At 48.3% G+C, this 21,721-nt stretch overlaps 1 protein-coding gene across 1 annotated transcript in view; it reads left to right on the forward strand.

The window, feature by feature from the left end:
- Positions 1–20,362, forward strand: part of LOC116870773 (histone-lysine N-methyltransferase SMYD3) — a 149,983-nt gene extending 129,621 nt beyond the window's left edge. The window contains exons 6-7 of the mRNA XM_032862873.1: positions 3,922–4,030; positions 19,877–20,362. Of these exons, the coding sequence (XP_032718764.1) occupies positions 3,922–4,030; positions 19,877–19,978 (211 nt within the window). The 3' untranslated portion in view covers positions 19,979–20,362. The remainder of the gene's footprint in view (positions 1–3,921; positions 4,031–19,876) is intronic.
- Positions 20,363–21,721: the final 1,359 nt, after the last annotated feature.

Consider the following 21,721-nt stretch of genomic DNA (forward strand, 5'->3'; position numbering starts at 1 on the left):
CTTTTCAGGTTCAGATTTCCTAGAATTCCCAGAAATGTCTTTTAATGATTGTTTTGTTTGAGGTCAAATGCACAAGGGCTGTATGTGACATCTGGTTGTTGTATCTTTTAAGTCTCTCTTAATCTAGAGTGGTCTCCTCTCCTGCCATCTTTCTCTTTTCATGCCACTGACCTGTTGAACTTGCTCATCAAAGTCCTGTAGAATTTCCCATATCTCAGATTTAGCTGGTTGCTTCTATTTGATCCTCTATCTCTTGTTTTTCCCATGAAATGAAATTTAACTGCGTGGGCTTGATTAAATTCAATTTTGTTTGTTTAGATAGTACAGAATAATTCCTGCTGCATGATATCAGAGAGCACCCAAGGTCTGATTTTTACACTGTAAGGATGCTAACAGTGGTTGGTGGGTTCTGATGGTAAGAACATAATCCATCCATTATAAAATTCTCCATTGTTCTTTGATCTGTTTGGTTACTCTGAAGTACAGTTTATAGAGGCAAGTTGAGCTCTTCTTTTAATTTCAGTCATGTCTTTGACATCAGTTCTAAAAAAATCATCCCGAACAATAAATGTTTTTCTTCCTGCTTTCAATGCCCAAGCTGCTCCCTGTAGTGAAGCTGTGTGATTGGTAATTACATCGTGTAGGGAAACCTCAGCGGGGCCAGCAGGGCAGGTCCTGCCACCAGGACTACCTGAGAACCTTGAGCTTAAGGCATTCCTCTTTCCAGACTTGTAGTCTCCTCGCAGAGTAGGGCAGCAAAATGCTGGTGCTTATGGGTCTTAGAGCTAGCGTGTGTGCTATTTTGCTCTGCTTATTTAAGCACATTCCTTCCTAGGCACTTACTCGCCACAGAAAATAAAGGCAGTTTTTCTATCCTGGGCTCAGCATTCTGGAGTGCGTGATCGCTAGTATCGTAGCCACAGAAAGGGAATGTGTAACGCCCAACAAGTAGGCCCGCGGAATGATTTTGTTCCTGTGTGCTCTGCTTGCATTTCTGTAGCTGGCATTTCTGTTCCTGAGTCCTGCAGTCAGCTCCAGCTCTGCCGGAGCCCAGCAAGCCTCTAGACCCTGCCTCATCAGCTCTATCAGATCTTTCTCCTCTGTCCTGTTCACACTGTCCTGCCTGTAGTGCCTCTTCAGATTTTCTTTGTCTCCCATTCTGATGAAAATAATCACAGCCCCATTCAGGGGTGCCCAGATGCAGACGAGCAGAAGTCCAAACTTCCTGGCTTTGCATTTCTGTCTCTGTGTGGCCTGGCCTGAGGTTGGTGTCCTATCCCACCTTGTGTTCTGTCTCCTGACCGTCACTTGAGTTGCCCGTGTCTTCCCATGCCCCACGTGCCTGTCCTGGGATCCCATGACCCCTTCTGGTTGGAACCAGCTCGGGCTGTGTGGCTCCAGGAAGGCTCCCCTGGTCACCAAGGGCTCTCCCGCTTCTGGAGCCCCATGTCTGTGTCATAGCAGCCCTCGCACTCCTCTCCGTGTCATGATTTTATCTGCCTCACTTCTGCAGCTAGACTGGGTCACATCCAGGGCAGGGATTCTCCTGGGACTTCTCATTCCTTACCACCCTGGGCACAGAACACGGCCTCTCGTAGGCCCCCCTGCTCCATCCTATTCAGATTCCTGCCTTGGTCCCCACACTCCTAGCCCCCCCCGCCCCCGAAGCCATTTCTGGGTCAGACTCTTTGCTGGCCTTCATTTTTGGCAGAGCCATGATTAAAGACAGCTGGCAGGCCCTCCTCTGTCCTCATCACGGTCACCCATGTGCCCTCGCTGGGGACCTTCTCCCAGCAGGAGGGAGCTTCCCCGGAGTTGCTCTGGGGGCAACTCCAGCAAGTGATCGTGATTGTTATTCCAGATGGCAGCTGAGAGGCTTCCAGAAACAATCCGGGCACACGGTCAGTGCTCGCCGGAGCCGCGACACTGCTCCATAAATATTTATGTGGAAGTCCCCCTGGCAGAGGCGTCCCCTCATCCTCTCCCGACCGAACTTCACTTTGTTTTTTTCTTTAATATCTTTAGGCAGCTGGAGCAGGTACCTGTGAGGGCGCAATTACGCACCACTTTCTCTCCCGGCACGGAACCAAGGGTTTTTCTCTCCTGCTAACCGACATGACAGACATCCATTTAGTGGCATGATTTTTAGTATACAATTACTTCTTGGCCTTTAAATTTAATTATTCCGTATTCATAGCAATAAAATCAAATCCCAAATCCAGGTGTGCTTTCCGAGGAAAGCGTCCGGGGCAATTACCTCCTGATAATGGTGTTCTGTACTTAAGCCTTTTGTCTGCAGCTCTTAAAATCTCTTCCACACAAGTAGATAATGATGTTCATCTTGTCCGGGGTGAGGGGTGAAGTGACTAATCTCCTGGCCCACTCAAGAGATGAAGAAAAATCCAAGACCCAGGTGTCGCCTTTGTGTCTCCCCTCCCCCTCGCTCCGCGGTTCTTTCAAAGCAGCCTGGCCGGCCTCCTGTCGATGGAAATACCTCCTCTCGAGGACTGCTTCCCACTTTCTGAAGAGCACGAACGAAAAGGAGTTTCTATATCACCTTTCGTTGAGGTTCAGGGAGAGGGAACGGCGAGGAGACTGTGTCCCCTTTCCAGAGAACATGTGTCTCCTGCTGACTCGCCCTCCTGTCCGTCGCACAGTGGGGCTTACATGCGGTTCCACGAGTTCACAAGTGAGAAGCCCTCAGAGCAGAGCTTGGCGCACGGTGAGCCCCATGGGAGTCGCGACTCTTAGGGCAGAACCTGTCGTCTCTGGACAAGCAGCGTTTGAAGCGTGCCCTTGCTCATGCTAGCGGTGTGAACGGGCTTCCCTGTGTCCGCCCAGCCAAGCTGGCCCCAACCCTTGGAGGCCAGTTTACATCCTGTTTCCTTCCTCCAGGAAACCTTCCTGGTCCAACCAACCGCCAGTCGCCTCTCTCTCCTCATAGCTCTTGCATGATTCTCTCCGTGTAATTCACTCAGTGAGCTGAGCGTGGCCATGCACTCGGGCCTCGTTTGGGCACGAAACGATGCCCTCTCCTGTCCTATTTTCTAACTGTGGAATGAATGTTTGTCTTGTGTCTGGTGGGCTGGTTGGGCCTTGAGGGGAAAGTTCATAGCTAGACATCCCGCGGCCCCAGAAACAATCCCGAACATACAGCAGGAGTTCGGTAGACTAAGCTAGATGTTGCGGGGGCAGAAGTACACATTTTATTGAATCTGATATGATAAATTCTTGTTGAATCACATGGAGGTTATATCAGGTCTGGAGCATAGCCCTGAGTTTTTCATTCCTTGCTCTACTTATAAATCTTCTTCTATTCTGTTACATGGGGAAGAGGTCAAGCTTTTATTGAGCACCTCCTGCATGCAGGACAGCATGGAGAACACAGATGGGGCGCCGGAGTAAAAGCTCCGTAATGTAGTGAGATGATAAGTAAATACACAGGTCCTGTATGAAAGATGGGCACGATGAACTCCAAGGGCTTGGTGGTTAAAAGGAGGGCATGGTGGCATCTCAGTGGGATCTCCATGGGGCGTCGTGAACACTTCATCGTTGACTGAATATGTACTGAGTGGCCATCTTGTGTTCCAGGGCTGTTCTAGGTGCTGGAACCTCATAGGCAAGGCTGGAGGATAAGCTCAGCACGTGGTCTCTCCACGCATCCCCACCCCCTCCCCGAGAGAAACGCAGAGATCCACCCTTGTCTCCCTTCTCTCATGTTGATTAGCGAGACTTTCCAGGCTGTGATTTCCTTCCTGACACAAAGGACACCGTCCCGTCCTGACTACCCAGCTGACCCTCTCGGTAGCTCCCGAACACCCCCAGCCCGGGTCTGCCCCCGACCCTTTCATGGTCTCCTGATGGGACACTGGCCACAAAGGTGAGAGCTGCTGACATGGTTTACCCTTTGGTTTCTTCCAGGATTTTCTTCCCCGGAAGCCATCCCGTCCGAGGGGTGCAGGTCATGAAAGTTGGCAAACTACAGTTGCACCAAGGCATGTTCCCCCAGGCGATGAAGAACCTCAGACTGGTGAGTGTGCTGGGACCGGGTGTCCTTCTGCGGGGCATACCGGGTCGCCTGTCACCGGGCCGCGTCCCTGTGACTTGTAGTGACTCTGTGCAGTGCATGTACACACACATTTGCACGCACGCGCATGCCCATCACTGTTCAACGTAATGACCAGCTCTGAGAAAATCTGATTTGTGATGTTTGCGGATTTCTGTGATCTAAATGTGTGCACCATGGCTGGTCTCAAACTACCCATGGAAAATCGACCAACTCCTAAAATTCATGACAATATAACAGTCAGGTCTTAATAACGGGCACGAGCTGGCCTTCGGGACACCACTACACCTGTGCCCTACTCCAGGTGAGCAGGTCACCCTTCTCCATGCCGCCCCCACCTACCCCCGCAGACCACAGTCCCTAATCCCTGCCTCTCAGGCCAGCCTCCTGACCACCTGCCCAGAGCCCACCTTTGCAGCCCGTACCCCCTTCTAGCCTTCCCTCCCTCTCCCCGTGGCCAGCATACACTGAGCCGCGCCCTGCTGCCCAGGACACCTTGAACTTGATCACACTTAGGTCTTTACCAAGACATATCCTCTACCTTAAATGCTCTTCCACCCACCCCCGGGGCCTGGCAGGTTTTCTCCCTGTACTCCTGCCAGTGTGCCGACACTGCCCGCAGAGCACTGGCCACACACAACAGGCCCAGCTCAGAGGGGCTGCAGGCTTGGTTCCAAACCACTGCCATGAAGTTAGTGTCACAGTTAAGAGAGTCTAGTGAAGTTTTTGGCTTCCCAGCATCTATGGAAATTATGTTTATATAATATGTCTCGTCTATGAAGTGTGTCACAGAATTATGTTGAAAGAAAAATATATATGTAATTTAAAAATACTTTATTGCTTCTTTATGCTAACTGTTGTCTGAGCTTTCGGGGAGTCATAATATTTTTGTTGCTGGTGGCTGCTGACTGGTCGGGGTGGTGGGCACTGAAGGTTGGGGTGGCCGTGGCGATTTCGTAAAATCAGACCACAACGAAGTTTGGCTCATCGATGGACGCTTCCTTTCATGAGGGATTTCTCTGGAGCATGTGATGCTGTGTGATAGCATTGGACCCCTGGGAGAAATTCTCCCAAAGCTGGAGTCCGTTGTCTCAAACCCTGCTGCTGTCTTATCAACTTAGTTTATGGGATATTCCAAACCTTTGTTGTCGTTTCAACGATCTTCACAGCATCTTCAGCAGAAGTACATTCCATCTAAGAAACCACTTTCCTTGCACCTCCGTGAGAAGCAACTTCATCCGTTCAGGTTCCATCATGAGGTTGCATCCCATCCGTCCCATCCTCGGGCTCTGCTCCTGATTCTAGTTCTCCTGCTCTTTCCTCCCCGTCTGCCATGACTTCCTCCCCGTCTGCCATGACTTCCTCCCCTGAAGTCTTGAACCCCTCAGAGTTCCCCCTGAGGGTTGCGGTCAACTTCCTCCAAACCCCTGTGAATGTTGATATTTTAATGACTTCCCATGAATCATGGTTGCTCGTAATGGCATCTAAAGTAGATGAAATAGGTGAATCCTTTCCAGAAGGCTTTTGATTTACTTTGCCCAGATCCATCAGAGGAATCATGCTCTGTGGCAGCTATAGCCAAATGAAATGTAGTTCTTCAATATTAAGACTTGAAAGTGCAAATTACTTCATGATCCATGGGCTTAGATGGATGTTGTTAGGGGTCATGAAAACAACCCTAATCTCATTGATCGGCTCCATCAGAGCTCTTGGGTGCCCAGGTCCATTATCAACGGGCAGAAATCTTTTGAAAGGAATCTTTTTTTCCCCTAAGTAGTAGGTCAGAGCTTAAAGTCACCAGCTGCCTTAGTGCCTGAGAGTCAGCCTGTCCCTTGAAGGTTTCAAGCCAGGCATTTACTTCTGTTCTGTAGCTGTGAAAGTTCTAGATGACCTCTTCTTCCAGTATAAGGCTATTTTGTCTCTATTGAAAGCCTGATGCTCAGTGCAGCCGTCTTCATTTATTATCTTGGCTGGATCTTATGGATAACTAGCTCCGTAAGTTAGGTTAGGCTTTGGCTTGAGGGAATGCCGTGGCTGTTTGATCTTCCATCCAGACCGCTGAAATGTCCTCCATACCAGCGGTAAGGCTGTTTCACTTTCTTACCATTTGTGTGTTCACAGGAATAACACTTGTAACCTCCTTCAAGAACTTTCCCTTTGCGTTCACAGCTTGCCTCACTATTCGGTGCCTCCGCTGCCATCCCCTCAGCCTTAGTTTAGACACACCTTCCTCACTCGCCTTAATAATTTCTGGCTTTTGATCTAATCTTCCTTTCACCTGAACACACAGCGGCTGTTAGAAGGGTATTAATTGGCCTGATTTCAGTATCATGTCTCAGGGAACAGGGAGGCCCGAGGAGGGGTGGTGGTGAGTGGCCAGTCGATGGAGCAGTCAGAACACACACAATGTTTATTATGTACATATTTATTATATGTGTCTTATATGGGCTTGGTCCATAGTGCCCCAAAACAATTGCTGTGGTAACATCAAAGATCACAGATCGGGGCACCTGGGTGGCTCAGTAAGTTAAGCGTCTGCCTTAGGCTCAAATCAGGATCCCAGGGTCCTGGAATCGAGCCCCGCATCAGGCTCCCTGCTCAGTGGGGAGTCTGCTTATCCCTCTCCCAGTCCCCCACTTGTGTTCCCTCTCTCACTATATCTCTCTCTGTCAAATAAATAAATAAATAAAATCTTTTTTTAAAAAAACCATAGATCACCATAACAAATATAATAATGACCAAATAGTTGAACCATCACGAGAATCACCAAAATGTGACACAGAGACACAAAGTGCACCAATGCTGTTGGAAAAATGGTGCCTGTAGACCTGCTTGACATGGGGTTGCCATGAGCCTTCAGTTTTTTTTTTTTTTTTTTTTTTTAAAGCTCGGTATCTGGGAAGCACAGTAACGCAGTAAGACGAGGTAGCCTATAGTAGGGATACCTGAGGCCCAGGAGACCAGGAGGTCTTTGCAGTTATCTGGACCAGTTCAGTGCTGTACAAAGACCTGAAAGGAGGAGGTGTTCCTTGTGGGAGGAAGGCGGGGAGGAGGGAGAGCGGTACATACGATGGTAGCGGTAAGTGCCGAGAAACTAAATGGGAGAACTGGGTCTGTGTTGGAATACAAGAAAGATGTTTATTTTCACCCTCTTCATGAGCCTCCATGCCCCTGGGCTCTCTGCTGCCCCCTCCTTCCCACCCCCGCCGAGCTCCCTCCCACCCAAACCGTGGCTTCCAGATGGAGAGCTGATGTCCTCACCAGGTGCAGGTGTTGGTGAGTCTCAGGGAGACCTGCTGTGTGTGGTTTCACATGGAGCACCTGATACTTGAACAGGACCCTCTGGGCCATAGGGCCCTTTTCTGCAGAAGAGCTACAGTGGAGAGATCCCGGCCCACCCTCAGGTTGCTCGGAGAAAGCCCGGGGCTGGCTGGTCCCATGACAGGGGCAGCTACCCACGTGTAGAGGAGAAAAATCACAAATGCCTTAAAGATCCTTAAAAATGAAATTCCCTAGTGCTGGTTTTCTGCCCTTTTTTTTTTTTTTTTTTTAATGAGAGCTATGTTCCCTTTCCTGATCTTTTGCTGACATAAGCCCATGGTCACCAGGAAGAACACTAAGATTCCTGAAGGCACACGGCTCGTCCTGTTCTTACCTTGTCCGACGGCTCTTCCCAGACAGGGAGGAACACCTTGCCATCTCTCGCAGTCTCCGAGAAAACTTCCCTTTACTGGCCCGGCTAATAGCTGGCCTCTGGTCGAATCCATGAGGCAGAAGATACTTCCTGGGAGGGTCAGCCGTGAGAAAGTTTTGACAAAAGTAACATGGGGGAAATGTCTCAAGTACATGGTGTATTTGACCTAGGGTCACCTGCAAGTTGTTTTATTAGTGCTCAAATTAATCCTTTCTATTTCTGTGGGACTTGAAAACATTAATACTGCTCATATGTAGGGGTGCCCGGGGGCTCAGTCCATTAAGGGTCCCAACTCTTGGTTTCGGCTCAGGTCGTGATCTCAGGGTCGTGAGATCGCGGCCTGCGTCAGCTCAGAGAGGAGTCTGCTCCAGATTCTCTCTCCCTCTCCTTCTGCCCTTCTCCCCTCTTTCTCTAAAATAAATAAATCTTTTAAAAAATTACTGCTCCTTACTTCTCTGGTTCCCACGACAGATGAGGTCCCTGGGGCAGATGATTTTGTTCCCATTTGAAAGATGAAGGAGCTGGGGCATGGAGACATTCTAGAGTCTGTCCAAAGTCATCCTTTGGGTGAGGCAGAGCCAGGACTAGTTTGTTCCATTTAATTCATTCAATTTAATGTGTCGATTAAATTCTTTCTTTGTCCTTCCAGTGCAGTGGGGGAGGCAGACATGTGAACAGGACATTAAATCGTGGCTGGAATCCCAGGCTCTGTGCTCTCCTTGCACACCGGCCCGGTTTGGCAGATGGGACTCGCTGGTAAGACTCAGCGTGCAGAAATCCCTGCAGGTCTGCCAGGTCCCTGATGTCAGCTGAGCACAGAGTTAGGTCGCCTCATTCCTTGCGTGAGGCGTTATCACCGCCTCTGTGTGCACACAACTCTTGGAAGAAGCCTCAGCTGCAAAGGCAGGAAGGCAGACAGAAACCTAGAAGAGGATTTATGGGATCGCATGGGCTGGGTGGACACTGAAGCCATCCCCGCCTGCCTCACGGCTCTCTTTCTGCCCCTCTGCCTCCCCCGGGCCCATTCCACACTGCCTTCTTCACGTTCTTCTAGCGATGTTACCTCGCCTCCAGAAGCTTCCTTTGTTAACTCTTTTAGCACCTCTTCCTCCTGGTACTGAAGGGAGGGCCCAGCACGGACCCTGATCGCTGCCAATGGAAGATTCTTGGAGCAGCATCTGCATGGCTGCCCCGAGGCCTGGGGTTAAAGCATGGCCTGACCCCACGCTTCCTATTTGGCTCCGGAAGTCGCTGAGGCTCTTGCCACGTTTTGATTATCAACCGAAATGCCCGGCCACGTTGCCCAGTGGGGAGAGCCCTCAGGTTTAGAGTGACAAGGGTCACGCGAGAGTCCCATGACTCTGAATCCCTCTGAATAGAATTTTCTTCCTTTTAAAATGAAGATAATCCCTACCCAGTAGAGTGGTTTGGAGAAGCAAATGAGGTAGCGTGTGAGGGGGTTTTGCCAAGGCCCAAGGATTCTGAGACTCTAAAGGATTTGTCTTGTTCTAGGAATCATTGCCGATCATTCTTCCGCTCTCTGTCCCTTCCACACTTGGGTTTGTAGTTTGGGGTAATACGGCATGTCCCCTGTTGAACAATTATGTTCTCTGACGGCTCCCCAGCATTTCACATGGCACGTTCTCTTTCTCCCAGTCAAGTGGGAATTCTGCAAGGGCCCCCGAACTTACGTACCCTCTATCTCCTGGCGCCGCCTAACAGATACACGTGCCCCAAACACAGCAAAATCTACTAAGCACGTGCTTGAATGAATAGAGTTTTTAATGAATGGAGATCTTTAAAAGCCCTTCCCTGGTCCTGTCCTTTCAGCTAATCCGTAAATGTAATCTGTCTATGGCTGGTGGACAGATCCTGGCTAGACCTTAGCTGACCATGACTAGCAGAGCGAGGCTGCGATCGCGCCCATTCCAGTGTGTGGCGAGGGTTTTCCCGTTCAACAAGCAGTCCTGAGACACCAGCTAGGTGTGCTGTAATTCGGTTCAGTTCTGATACCGTCCGCTCAGAGATAGCATCAGATGCCGCAGGTTAAGGGCTAATAATAATAGTAATAATGGCACTGTCTGGGGGAATGGCACAAAATTCCACCCTCTCTCAGAGCTCACCAGTCTTCCCAGATCTCCACGTGTTCACCAACCTGGAAGCTCTTTAAACCCCAAACCTTTAAGGTTTTCATAGAGGCTCCATTTCCCAGGTATGATTGATTAAGTCATTGGCTGTTGGGGGTTGATTCGGCTTCTAACTCCTCTGTGTTCCTCAGAGGTCAGTCACGTGGTTGGTTTTCCTGGTAACCAGCCCCAGTCCGCCAGGTGCTTTCCGAGAAAGTCACCTTATTAACATAACAAGACACTTTTATTGCTTGCTGCACTTAGGAACTTCCAAGGGTTCGAGAAGCTCTGTGTCAGAAACTAGGATGAAGACCAAAGATACATTTATCTTGTTACAAATTATGATGTCGAACAGAGGGCCAGGCAGGACATGACCATCATCACACACAGGGCCAGGCAGGGCATGACCACTGCTTTGAAGCCCACAGGACCTGGGAGCCTAGGAGCAGGCTAGTTTCATTCTGCAGAAAGCCTTTCTTCCTGAGTTTTCTTAGGGCTCAGGTACCCCGAGAGGGAAAAGGGAAGATCTGCTCTCTGCCTTTTGATACTGATGTTTTCTTAGATATTCTTTACTAGAGACTCTGAAAATAATAGGATGAAAGAACTTGAAAAGGGTTTCAAAGGCTGATTTTGGAGCAGGAATGAGAAAGGCTTCAGAAGCAGAAATTGGTTGCAGATCCCAGTAGGCCAGCCTCCTCCGGGGAAGGGATCCACTTAGCCCAAACCTGACTTGGTTTAGGCTTTCATCTCCACTGGGCTCTGCTGAAATGCTTCTGACTGCTGCCACAGGCCAGTCCTGGGGTCCCTGTGCAGTGTTTCTCTCCTCCTTTCTCCTGTCTCTAATCTGTTTTCATTCCTTTCCATTTATTTCTTGGAAGAATTTTGTTAGCCACTAACTTGACTTCTTGGAGCTCGTGGGCAACTCTCTGGGTCTGGGCTGTCACATCAGTGAACCTGTTTGTTTCCTGGGAGCTCTGGCTGCCGACTCCCTCACCCTGAGCTAAGCTGGCCAAGCTGAAGCAGCTTGGAAAACACCAGACTTCTTCCCCTTCGGTAATCATTTTTTATTTGGATGTAAATTGTTTATGTTACACTGTCATGTTCCTTTCCCTTTTCATTTCATTTTGATGAAGAATGTTACATTTTGAGGATCTTTTTTAGCTTTTGCTGGGCCTGAGCAGGGGGCGCAGGCCACAAGTCCTGGACATTTCTCTCTTTCTCACAGAGCTGTTAGCTACTCAGTCACATCCAGGGAAAGCTCAAGGCACAACCCTACGGGTCTCTGTCTACTCCAGCCTACCCCCTAAATTTAAGGCCCCCCAAATGGCTGATTTAAAACATACAGTTCTGTGGTTCCCATTCCTTCGTCTGCTACAATGATTCTTAACCTCTTTGATCACATGCTTATTTTTGAATCTGATAAAAGCCACTGACTCACTAGAGAAAAATGTACATACACCCAACACTGAGTGGGGATGGGGACTTCAGGGACTCCCTAAAGCCCTTCCTTGGACTCTGTAAGTCCCCCTGGCCTCTGGATTAAAAAGCTGTCTTCTAAATGTGTAATATCACACCTTAGCATGTAGGCAGATGGGATGGAGAGAGAGAGGACAGAATACAGCAAGGCGTGTTGTACCATAATCATCAGTCATGTCTTGTAAGAGTTATTTGAATGTCCCAGACTCTGATACGTATGAATGCTGCCCACGAATCTCCAAAAAGAGAATATTAGTTTCAAGTATGTTTCTGAACCAAAGAAGAAGTTAAGTAACAGAATGGTCAGTAAAATGAAAGCATAGTGATTACGCCCTATTAAAGGAAACAAACAGAAATTTACCTGCCGGAAAGTATAAGCCCAGTATGAGTAAGAAGCCAAGTGGGGAATCTGGACTTTTATCTCCACCTGGCATAAAAGGTATTTTCTCCCCATTATTACCTCTTCCTTCTCCTACTGGAGTACTGTCAGAGAAAGCCAGCTAAAACAGGAGGTTTATATAAAATCCAGAATCTCAACCAAATATCCAGAATGTCCAGATTTCAATTGCAAATCACTTGTCTTACCAAGAACCAGGAAGATCTCAATCTTAATGGGCGGGGGGGGGGGGGGGGTGGGGGGGGATGGGGGAAGAGAATCCATAGATCCTGATAGAGGTTTTAAAGCAGCCATTACAAAAATGCTTCAGTGAGCAATTATGAACACCCTCCAAACAAATGAAAAAAATAAAGTCTCAGTAATAAGCTAGAAAATATAAAGAAGAGGTAGGAGCTTGGGTCATGATCCCAGGGTCCTGGGATCGAGTCCTGAGTCAGGCTCTCTGCTCAGCGGCACGTCTGCTTCTCCCTCTTCTCTCTCTCTCTTCTCTCTCCCACTCTCTCTCAAATAATTTTTAAAAAAATCTTTGAAAAAAAGAAAATATAAAGAAGATGCAAATAGAAATTTAAGAATTGGTAAATACAGTTACCAAAGTAAACAGACTGGTGCTTTACAACAGAATGGAGAGGTCTGAGGAATGAGTTAGTGAACTTGAAGATAGAACAATAGAAGTAGGTCCTCAATCTTGAAAAACAGAGGAAACGACTGAACAAAAGGTAAAATGGAACAGAATTCCAGGGACCCATGGGACCAGTAACAAAGACGCAACATTGGGAGCCCCAGAAGGAAGAAAAAAAGAAGGCAAGGGGAAAGAGTACGTGAAGAGATAATGGTGGAAGCATTCGAATTGGAAAGAAAGAAACAAAATTATCTCTGTTCACAGAGAACATGATACTATATGGAGAAACCTCTAAATATTCCACAAAAATAACCCATTAAAACTAACAAATTCAACAAAGTAGCAGGATATAAAATTAACATGCGAAAGTCAGTCGTGTGCTTATATGACAATCCAAAAAGGAAATTAAGGAAACATTTCCATTTATAATAGCATTTGACAGAATAAAATACTTGGGAATTAACGATGGAGATGAAAGGATTATATACTGAAAACTATAAAACATTGCTGAAAAAATTGAAGACATAAGTAAATAGAATAATATTCCATGTTTTTGATTGGAAAACTGAACATTGCTCGATGCCAGTATTACTCAAGGCCATTCACAGAATGAGTGCAACCTCTATCAAAATCCCAATGATTTTTTTTCTAGGAATAGAAAACTCTATCCTAAAATTCATGTGAAACCTCGGGGACCCCCAAGAGACAGAACAGTCTTGAAAAAGAAGAAAAAAATTGGAAGGCTCACACTTCCTGATTTCAAAATTTACTACAAAGCTTACAGTAATCAGAAGAATGTGGTACCAGCAAAATGATGGCCATATAGACCAATGGAAAAGAATAGTGAGCCCAGAAATAAATTGTCACATGTATATTCAAGTGATTTTTGACCAGGGTACCAAGACCACTTAATAGGAAAAGGACAGTCTCTTCAACAAATGATGTTGGGAAAACTGGATATCCCCGTGCAGAATAATGAAGTTGGATCCTTGCTAATACTGTTTTTAAAAAGTAATTCAAAATGAAGCAAATACCTAAATATAAAAAACGGAAACTATAAGACTCTTAGAAGAATACATAGAGGAAAAATTTCATGACATTGGATTTAGCAATTTCTTGTATATGACACCCAAGGCACAGGCAACAAAAGACAAAATAAACAAACTGGAGTGCTTTGGAATTTAAAACTTTTATGTATGAAAGGGCATAATCAACAGCAAAAAGGCAACCCACAAAATAAGACATTTGTACAAATCATGTATCTAATAAGGGATTGATATCCAAGAAAACAGCCCAATTAAAAAGTGGGCAAAGGGGGCGCCTGGGTGGCTCAGTCACCTGAGTGACTCTTGACTTCGGCTCAGTTTGTGATCTCAGGGTCATGAGATTGAGCCCAATGTCGGGCTCCATGCTCGGTGTGGGATCTGCTTGGGATTCTCTCTCCCTCTCCCTCTGCCCCTCCCCATGCTCACTCTAAATAAATAGATAAATAAGTAAATCTTTAAAAAGTGGGCAAAGACTTAATGAAACATTTCTTCAAAGAAGATAGGTGGCCAAAAAAACAGATGAAAAGATGCTTCTCCAAAAAAAAAATTTATGGTAGCTCTCAAAAAAAAAAAAATTATAAAACCCTCCACCCAATAATAGCAGAATTCATGCTGTTATCAAGTGCCTACAGATCATATACGACCACATGCTGGGCCATAAATAAGTCTCAGGGAGGATAAAAGGATTCCAGTCGCCCAGAGTAAATTCTCTGACCACGTAAAATTAAATTAAATTAGAAATCCATAACACGGTATTTGGAACAAAGCCAAATCCACACCACTGTCTTCTTTCCGGGACTTGGTTTGCCCCTAGAATTAATCTAGTGCAGTCTCTTCCTTATTTAATTAAGGAAACTGAGGCACAGGGAGGTGACATGACTTCTTCAGGGTCTCTCAGGTGCTTGATACATACTCATTGGATTGATTAGTTAAATCTGGCAACACAAAGCAGTCCTTTTACTATCAGTGGAAGGCTCCTTCCTGAGCTCAGCACCTCTGTAACCCTTCCGGAGGTTCCCTTGGGATGTGCTGGTCCTTTTCTCCCCTGGACACCCAGTGCCTCACAGCTCCCTTGATCACAGACTGCCCTGCTCTAATTCTTTCTCCTTCTTGTGCCAGAGCTCTTCCCCTGGGAAGGCCAAGTCTTACTCATTAGAGCTGCTTAGACAATATTTAGTGAATGAATGGAGCCACGTTTTCACTAAGTCTTGCCTCCTGGTGGAGTAGGGATGAGGTGAGACGGGTCCTTCCTGTGGATCCTAGTTATTGAAGGTGTAGATCAGAGAAAAGCCAGCAGGGGCGCTGCTGAGCTGAGGCATGTCCTCAAAGGTGTTGGAATCTTCTGCGGCCCATTGGAAAGAGCTCTTGTTCTGGAACTACTGGATGAGTTGCAGGTCTGGCTGCTTACATTTCCTACTTCGGATGCCTTAGACCAAGTCCCCTCCCCTTCCCCCGCTCAGCTTTCAACCTGAGATGTGCAGAGTAAGAAAACTTGCCTTTTTTCCCTCTTGCAGTGTGATTCCAGAGGTTCTTATCAGGCATCCATTTCTTTTCCCTCTGATTTTATATCCATATTTAAATCATGCTTGGGGAAGTCATTTATTGGATTCCCTCAGGCTCAGGGTAGAGAGTATATGAGATCCTTGATAAGCTTAATATATTTGTATTAAAAATTAATAAGCAAGCTATTGTTTGCAGCATTAACTCATAATTTGATTTAATGTATTTAATATAAGACCACAATTTTAAAATTACTCCAAAAGATGTGATAAGACTGCCATCAGTTCTGGGACCCTGTCTTTATCCCGGAATGAACCACGCCCGTCACACGGCAGACCTGGAGTGCTACTGTCTCTCGGTTGACATTTCAAGGCAGTACCCGTGTAGTGGTCCCCTCGGAGGCTTCAGATGTGTCCTCGGTGGAAGATGATGTGGAGGCTCTTTTTAAATGCTACTATTAAAAAAAATAAAGTATAATGGGAAGAGATAAGCTTTTCCCAGTGTGAGCCGGCTTCAAGTTTCTGTTTCCCTAATCTGTTTTACATACTGCTGCAGGAGATGAAACCCAGATTGTCCTTTCTGGTGTGTGCATGGGGGGCGGGGGGAGGATCTGAGCGAGGGGAGCCACAGAGCTACAGGAAACCATCGCTCTGGTTGGTCAGGGGTTTACTGTAACTTTATTTTGGAGGGAAAAGCCCTCTTCTTCTTCCCATTGGGCTGAAGGGTTGCGGCCCCCCATGGAGAGCCATGCCTACAGCCACGGGGCGCTCTCGCCCTGCATCACTGAGAACCGGTACCCCAGCTCACCTGTCCGCCCGCTTGACGCCTAAGACAAGGACCACATGTGCTCCATCAGCAGGGCTGAGTTTCCACTCCCCTCCTGTCTCCCCACCCCCCACCGAGTGACATGTCACTCACACACATACGGAAGACGGTCGCTGCCAGGCTTTGCACAGTACCGAATCCTACTTCTTTCTTTGGTTTCTCTTCCGTTCTCTTCTGCTCCATCCATCACTTATAAAATGATCAAGTCTGCTTGTTAATTGTATCTATATTTAGTTTCACCTTCTAGATGAATGATGTCAGTGTTTTTTCAGTTTCTTCAAGTCGGTCCTCTCCCCCAGCTCTACCCTCTGGGTCCTCTCTGCTTCTCGCCACCCCCATGGATAAAATCTTCTAATCTTAGTGTCTCGGATCTTGTACGTAATGCTCAGGGGTCGCCCCCTGCCTCCGCTGTTGCTTCCAAGGCTGCATTCACCACCAAATAAAGAGAACACAGAGCACCATCAAAGCATCTTGACTAGGAGGACCCTGCAATCCCTCTGGGTGTCTCAGAAGCCACGTCTAGGTTTAGGGGAGCCCTGGGTTGAGTCCTGAAGAGTCCACGTTCACCCTGCCCCCACCTCTCAGACCATACTGTGAGGGCTTTGGACCCCATAGTCCTTGTGGCCCCTCTGTAAGGGAGCAGGTGTGGAGGGGTGGCAGTGAGGCTGAGGACAGCTGTGTACTTCCCCTTCCTGTCTGTGGCTCCATAATTCCGGAAGCCTCCTGCAGAGGCTCAGGCTCTTGTCTTGTCGTAAGACAAGCAGGAAAATTCTGGATCTGCCACAATTTACTTCAGCTCTTGAGGAGACCTGATTTCTAAAGTAGAAGGAAGTGAAACTTCTAACTGGGAAAAAAAGGCTGGAAGAAAGGAAGATTGGAGACTGTACTATGTTTAAACACATGTAAAGCAACCTCACCTCAACAGAGCACTAGGACGATGGCATTTGTCATTTAACGTCTGAGTCAAATGTACAGAACATCCTTGAGGGAAGGAACCTGGAGAAATATGGCCAGGAGCGCCCAGGAAGCTGGTGTTGGGGGGGGGCGGTCCTGGGCAACAGGACCAGCCCACGATCCAGCAGGGGGTCCCCAAGAGGTACAGGATGGAGGCGAGCTCTCCCAGGTCAGGCCTGACCTGTTTCCAGACTTCCTGTGTGTGGGGCCCGGTGGAGGGTTATTTTCCTTTATGCAAAGACGTTTGCAGGCTGCGCTTCCAGCCCGTTCATCTTCCTCTGCCGGATCCCAGAGACGTTGGGCCCTCTGCTGAGTAGAAGGGAAGAGAACATCTAAGAGAGCTTTCAAGTAGGAGGATTTCCCGCGAAGGACTCAAAGCAGCTCTCTGATCTCCGGCCATCTGCTTTCAAACAGCTCTGCGCCTCAGATCGTCAGGTGTCTAGACCCTCTGAGCACCCAGAGTCGCGCCCCAGGTGGGAGGCAGGAGGGGATGAAACAGGGCCCATTTGTTCCCAGAAGGGATCCAACGTTTGTTTTTGATCTCCTGTCCGGAGGGATCTCATGGAGCGGGGCTGCCTGCAAGGTGGCGGACCACGACCCCCCCCCGCCCCGCCTCAGATGTGCTTGCTGACACCGTACACCCACAGGGCCAACCCACTCAAGTTCATCTGAACCTTCAGGGTTTGCCAGCTGGGATGTCCCCGGGGTTTGGTCCTGGCTGTCTGCAGGTCACATCTGGACTCCATGCACGCTGCTGCTCTCTGCTAGGCGAAGAACAGCTTCCTCTCCCTTTCTCTCCTCTCTCTCCCTCAGCAGCTACAGCCAGACCCTCTGCCTGCCTGTTTGCCTTCCGTCCAGTCTACAGAGGACTTTTTAAAGAGGCAGGAGAAAGGCAAGTAAAGCAGTCCTGGGTCTGACCACTTAGCTGCCCTGGGTTTCCTCCCCGCAGAATGCAGGGCTCTGAGATGTGACCCCGTGGCTTCCCAGCTCTGCCGTCTCTGGCTGCAATGCTCTTCCTACCCAGGAGTCCCTAGGAATTGAGCTTAAGCAAATATTCCGCAAAGGCAAAATATATTGTAAATTGGAAGAGCTACAGTATGTCATTTTGTGTGGTGGTTGTTGTTAAAAATCGGAAGTGATCTACATTTCTGAGAGTAGCTTAGTGAATGAATGAGGGTCTGTAAACATGATGGGATTAATTGTACGTGACCATTAAAGTGGTAATTATGCTGGCTGTAAATTAACATGGAATAATAGAAAGTGGCTCTTGTTTGTTGAGAGCTACGGTGTCAGTCCTTCTCAGCCCCAAGAGCACGTTTTGTGAATCGCACGGGTGAGGTCTGGGCATTGGGGTCTCTTTCGAGGCTCCCTGGTTGATAGTACTGCACACCCAAGGCCAAGAGGCTGCGTGCCAGCAACTTCTCTGGGTGGCTACTTAACGACCACCAAGCCATGTCTTTGCACGTCCACGTTGAGACCGGGGCTCGGTGCTCCCTTCCTGCTAGCCCCCTAGTGGGCAGTGCGGGTAATACTGTTTGTTTCTAATTTACTGACTGCAAAAATACCATCGCCCTGTAACAAGCCATCCCAAAATTTACCAGAGTAGAACAACTGCTGCTTTATGAGTCCCACGGGTCCTTTGGGCCAGGAATTCCAACATCACCATAGGAATCGCTTGCCTCTTTCCCACAATGTCTTGGGTTTCAGCTGGAAAGACTGGAATCTGGCTCCCTTCCTGCTAGCGGCTGGAGTCATTCCGGACGCCTTGTTTTGTGTGTGTGTGTGTGTGTGTGTGTGTGTGTGTGTGTGTGTTTTGTTGTTGTTGTTGTTTTTAAGTCATTTCTGCACCCAGCATGGGGCTCACACTCACGACCCTGAGACCAAGGATCGCGTGCTCTTCTGACTGAGCCGGCCAGGGGCCCCCGGACGCTTCTTTATGCATATATATGGTGTGTAGGCCGGGATGACAGGGAAGAAGAACTCCGTGAGGACTGTTGGCCAGAGCCCTGCGACTGGCCTCTCCGCGGTCTGGGGCTTCTCAGCACGGAAACTCACGGCTCCAAGAGCAAACATGATCGTGAGCAAGGCCTTCTTAGCCTCAACTTGAAAGTCAGTCGCGTTCCTTATACTGTCCTCTCGTTATTGAAGTGGTCGAAGGCCCACCCAGATTTCAGGAATGTTAAGGAGGCAGGACTGAGAGGACTCCGTGATGGACGACGGAACGTGGCGAGTGAAGGAAGCAGTTGTCCGAATGCTCGTGCTTCATGTCCTGGGACATGAGAAGAAGACACAGAAATGCGCAGCTCGCCATCCCAGCACAGGAAGAGGAGCGCTAAATGCTTCACACAAAAACGAGATCTTGAAGTGGTGCCAATGTGGTGTTTCATCTTTGATATTAATCGTTTTTAGTAGCTCTTCTCAAACCTAAGTCCCCACCAAACCTCTTCACCGACAGCCCCTGAAGATCCTTGTTGGAAACCACACCCCAGTGGGACTCAGGTCTTGAGTGCGCTCTCCAAACACCCCGTGAAAAATTCGCCCTGTCCCTTACTGAGTGGCTTGGGGAACCACAGTGCTGCTCTCGCTGTGGACTGCATGGTTCACCCCACTAGGATCACGGGATCAAGATGAGTGGACAAGAGGCCCATCAGGATGTTGCCAGGTGGACTGGGGAGCCCCCCACCGCCCGGAACCGGAGGCCTCCACCCAGCCCATCCCCAGGGTGTGGCCAAAAGCTCTTGGTCTCTTTTCAAGAAAGAATTCAAGGACAGACCAGACCCAGCGGTTGAGCCCTGCAAGTAGGTAAGTTTATGAAAGTGAGTGTAGACTCCTGAGGCTCCAGCGGGCGAGCTCCAGGGAGAGCTGCTTGCCCTGGGGTCTGGGTCTCTATCTTACTGACAGTTCTTACCTTGAGGAGAGGATTTCTTGGGAGCAGCCTTTCTTGACTTTCCTCCCTTACTTGGTCAGGATTTCCAGCCTTCTTTGTCTTGGGCCTGTCTGGTTTGAGCTAGCTTCTTGTGGCTCCATTTTGGACTGTTGCCAAGAGGGGTCTCCAGCCACCACCCTTCCCCCATAGCCGCCCCTGACTCCCCTTGGCAGGCCTCCAGGCATCCTATTAAAACCTAACTCACTGCCTCCTCTAACATAATCTATCTTCTTTCTTTCCCCTTTAGGCTTTTGATATTATGAGAGTGACCCATGGCAGAGAGCACAGCCTGATTGAAGATTTGATCCTGCTTTTAGAAGAATGTGACGCCAACATAAGAGCATCCTAAGGGCTCGGGCAGAGGGAAGGGCGGCTTCTACCCTTACCGGATGCCTCACAGTGCTCACACACCCGACGCTGCTGTGTGAGCCTCCCTCCTGGCAGTGCAGTTCTCTGTTCATGTGGGTAAACAAAGGCAGACATACATTGTGCAAATCACAAGAAGCGTTAGCTATAGAGAAGCACAATTACAATAAATATTAAAAATGTGGTTGAAAATGCCATCTGGTAACCGTTTGCCTCCTCACTGGTGACTTCAGTGTTGAAGAGCTCAACATTCTCCAGGGGAAGGATAGAGAGTTCTAGTAAAAGCATGGTAGTACAAGTTGTAACTTTCTCTTTGGATATCTGTGGGGATAATTGGATTAAAAATCAGTGTTTTCTCAAGCAAAAGCTTATTGTCTGTTTTGTCAAGAAAGCAGAGTTTCGGATGTTTTCTTTACTTAATGTAGTAAGTGACATGCATATCCCTTGTTTACTCCATACATCTCTATTACAAAAAATGGTGTCCCAAATCCTAGAAAGAAGTCATTTTAGGTGTTACTAGAAAAGCACTGACGTCTTAATGGAAAAGGAAAAAAAAGTCTCAAGTGTCCCATGGCTCTTTGTGTAACTCTTCTGTGCATTTTGTACCATTTTGTACATGTCATGCTTTTTCTTTTCTTGGAGTCTTTTCCATTATTCCTTATATCTGCGGCTTGACCATGTGATGTGCGCACCCCAAAGCTCCATTATCCTATATCCCAGCTCAAAACAGATGTTTTTGTCTCTTTTTCCTCTCTACCTGCTTTTCTATCTTTCTGTGCTATTCAAATTTGGGGAAACTTTTCCTCTAGGGGGAGTAAAGGGGGTGATTTCTTCTATGGCTCCATGACCCTGTGAGCAGTTTCGTCCCTCCTACGTAGATGGGCTCGGGCAATACTTAGGTAATGAGGGAGGCTCCAGTCACCCCCGCCTTATTTTACAAGCAAGGAAAGGAGGTACTTACTAGGTGTGGCGTCCTGTTCCCCAGTCCCCGGGATCTGCCCCGCCCTCACAGAAGGAGCCCCAAGGCCACGCCGGGCACGGGCCACTGTCAGAGTGACACACAGACGCCTGTTCCAGCTGGAAGGGACCAGCCTCACTTGGCAGCTAAGTCTGACTGCTAGAAGCCAGAGTCGACATGCTGAACGCCTGGCGATCGCTTCGATCGTGGAGATGGGCAAAGTATCCGGCTCCCGGGTGCATTCCGCAGGCTCTGCGTCGGCCGCTTCTGCTGGCCTAGGCGTGGCCCATGGCCTGCAGTTGCCAGTGGGTCAGCCGGGGAAAAGAGGGTGATGGGGTCATGAAGCTCACTGGGTTGCCCAGCCTCATTCATGTGGCAGCAGGGTTCCAGAAAGAGGAAGCAGGCAAGCCTCAGTAGGCAAGTACTTCCTGTGTCTGCTGGCATTGACTTTGCCCATATCCCACGGGCCAAAACCAAGCCCAAGGCCAGCCCAGAACTGGGGTTGGATAGAGCCTCCTCGCAGCCATCCTATTGCAAGGGCATGAGACTGTGGAGAGGAAGATAGTGTGACCATCGAGGCAATCCACAGAGCAGTCCTGTGTTGGTGTTCCAGAACATTCAGTGAATCAGATGACATTCATAGACCTTCTTTCTGGAAAACCATATCCACCCAAACAATTTGCTCTTAGGATCAGGGACCCTTGAATTCCCCATGGCCCATCAGTGGGCTCCCTGGAGTCCTTTGCCTACTGAGAAGTAGGCTTGTCA

Source organism: Lontra canadensis, unplaced genomic scaffold, assembly GCF_010015895.1.
Source record: "Lontra canadensis isolate GAN:19392208 unplaced genomic scaffold, GSC_riverotter_1.0 scaffold24, whole genome shotgun sequence".
Lineage (NCBI taxonomy): Eukaryota > Metazoa > Chordata > Mammalia > Carnivora > Mustelidae > Lontra > Lontra canadensis.